Source organism: Watersipora subatra, chromosome 2 (genome assembly GCF_963576615.1).
Source record: "Watersipora subatra chromosome 2, tzWatSuba1.1, whole genome shotgun sequence".
In the NCBI taxonomy this organism is placed as follows: Eukaryota; Metazoa; Bryozoa; class Gymnolaemata; order Cheilostomatida; family Watersiporidae; genus Watersipora; species Watersipora subatra.
The window spans coordinates 17,006,438-17,007,484 of NC_088709.1; the positions used below are offsets into that span (position 1 = coordinate 17,006,438).

Here is a 1,047-nt window from a genome sequence, read left to right on the forward strand (position 1 = left end):
TGATACTTGTACCACATGAAACTATTAGTAATAAAATGTTTAACTTATAGAGTGAAGTTCCACTAATACATATTTTATAATAATTATATATATATATATAGATGTACGGTCACATGTTTCACATTGGAACGGCTTCTCTAAAGTATGCAGTGTTGAGCAAACCTACTACTGCACATTTTACATTGGATTAGTTTCTCTCCAGTATGAGTCCTCATGCGTCTTATCAGATGATCATGGTGAGTAAAGTTCCGGCTGCATATCATTAATTGAAACCGGCTTCTCTCTCATATGAGTCCTTCTCATGTGTTTTGTAAGATGACCGCGATGATGAAACCTACCACTGCAGATCTTACACTGGAATGGTTTTTCTCCAGTGTGGGTCCTCATGTGACTTATTAGATTACCGCTCCAAGTGAACCTACTGCTGCAAATCTTGCACTGGAATGGCTTCTCTCCAGTATGAGTTCTCATGTGGCTGGCTAGATAATCACTCTGAGAAAAGCTCCTACTGCATATCTTACATTGGAATGGCTTCTCTCCAGTATGAGTCCGCATGTGGCTTGTTAGATGACAGCGCTGAGTGAACCTACTACTGCAAATTCTGCACTGGAATGGTTTCTCTCCAGTATGAGTTCTATTGTGCCTTATCAGATCATCACTCTGAGCAAAGCTTTTACTGCATATCTTACATTGGAATGGTTTCTCTCCAGTATGAGTCCTCATGTGTCTTGTTTTACTGCTACGATGAGTAAACCTACTACTGCACATCTCACATTGTAATGTCTCGGTAGCGGGAACTTTTCCTTTTGTTTTTACAGTTGTCATAGGTGATGATGTTATCGGTGAAACATTTTGGTACATTTGAAAGGATTTTGGTCCACAATATTCACCTATAAAGCGAAAAAATTCTAAAGCATCGTAAGATGTAAAATACATTTTGCAGACTACAAGAAGATTAATGCTTCTACCAAACAGCATCAGCTAGATAAAAATGGCATACTTCTCTTTTCACTCCAGGACAGGAAATCTAAACATGGATATTGTAAA

General features: G+C 38.3%; 1 protein-coding gene across 1 annotated transcript; it reads right to left on the reverse strand.

Moving 5' to 3' along the window:
- Positions 1-231: 231 nt before the first annotated feature.
- On the reverse strand, positions 232-723 carry LOC137388002 (gastrula zinc finger protein XlCGF57.1-like). Its single transcript, XM_068074521.1, has one exon. The coding sequence runs from the start codon at positions 721-723 to the stop codon at positions 232-234; it is 492 nt and encodes a 163-aa protein (XP_067930622.1).
- Positions 724-1,047: the final 324 nt, after the last annotated feature.

Coding starts and splice junctions, on each gene's coding strand:
- LOC137388002 (XM_068074521.1), bottom strand. CDS start 723: ATGAGGACTCATACTGGAGAGAAACCATTCCAATGTAAGATATGCAGT.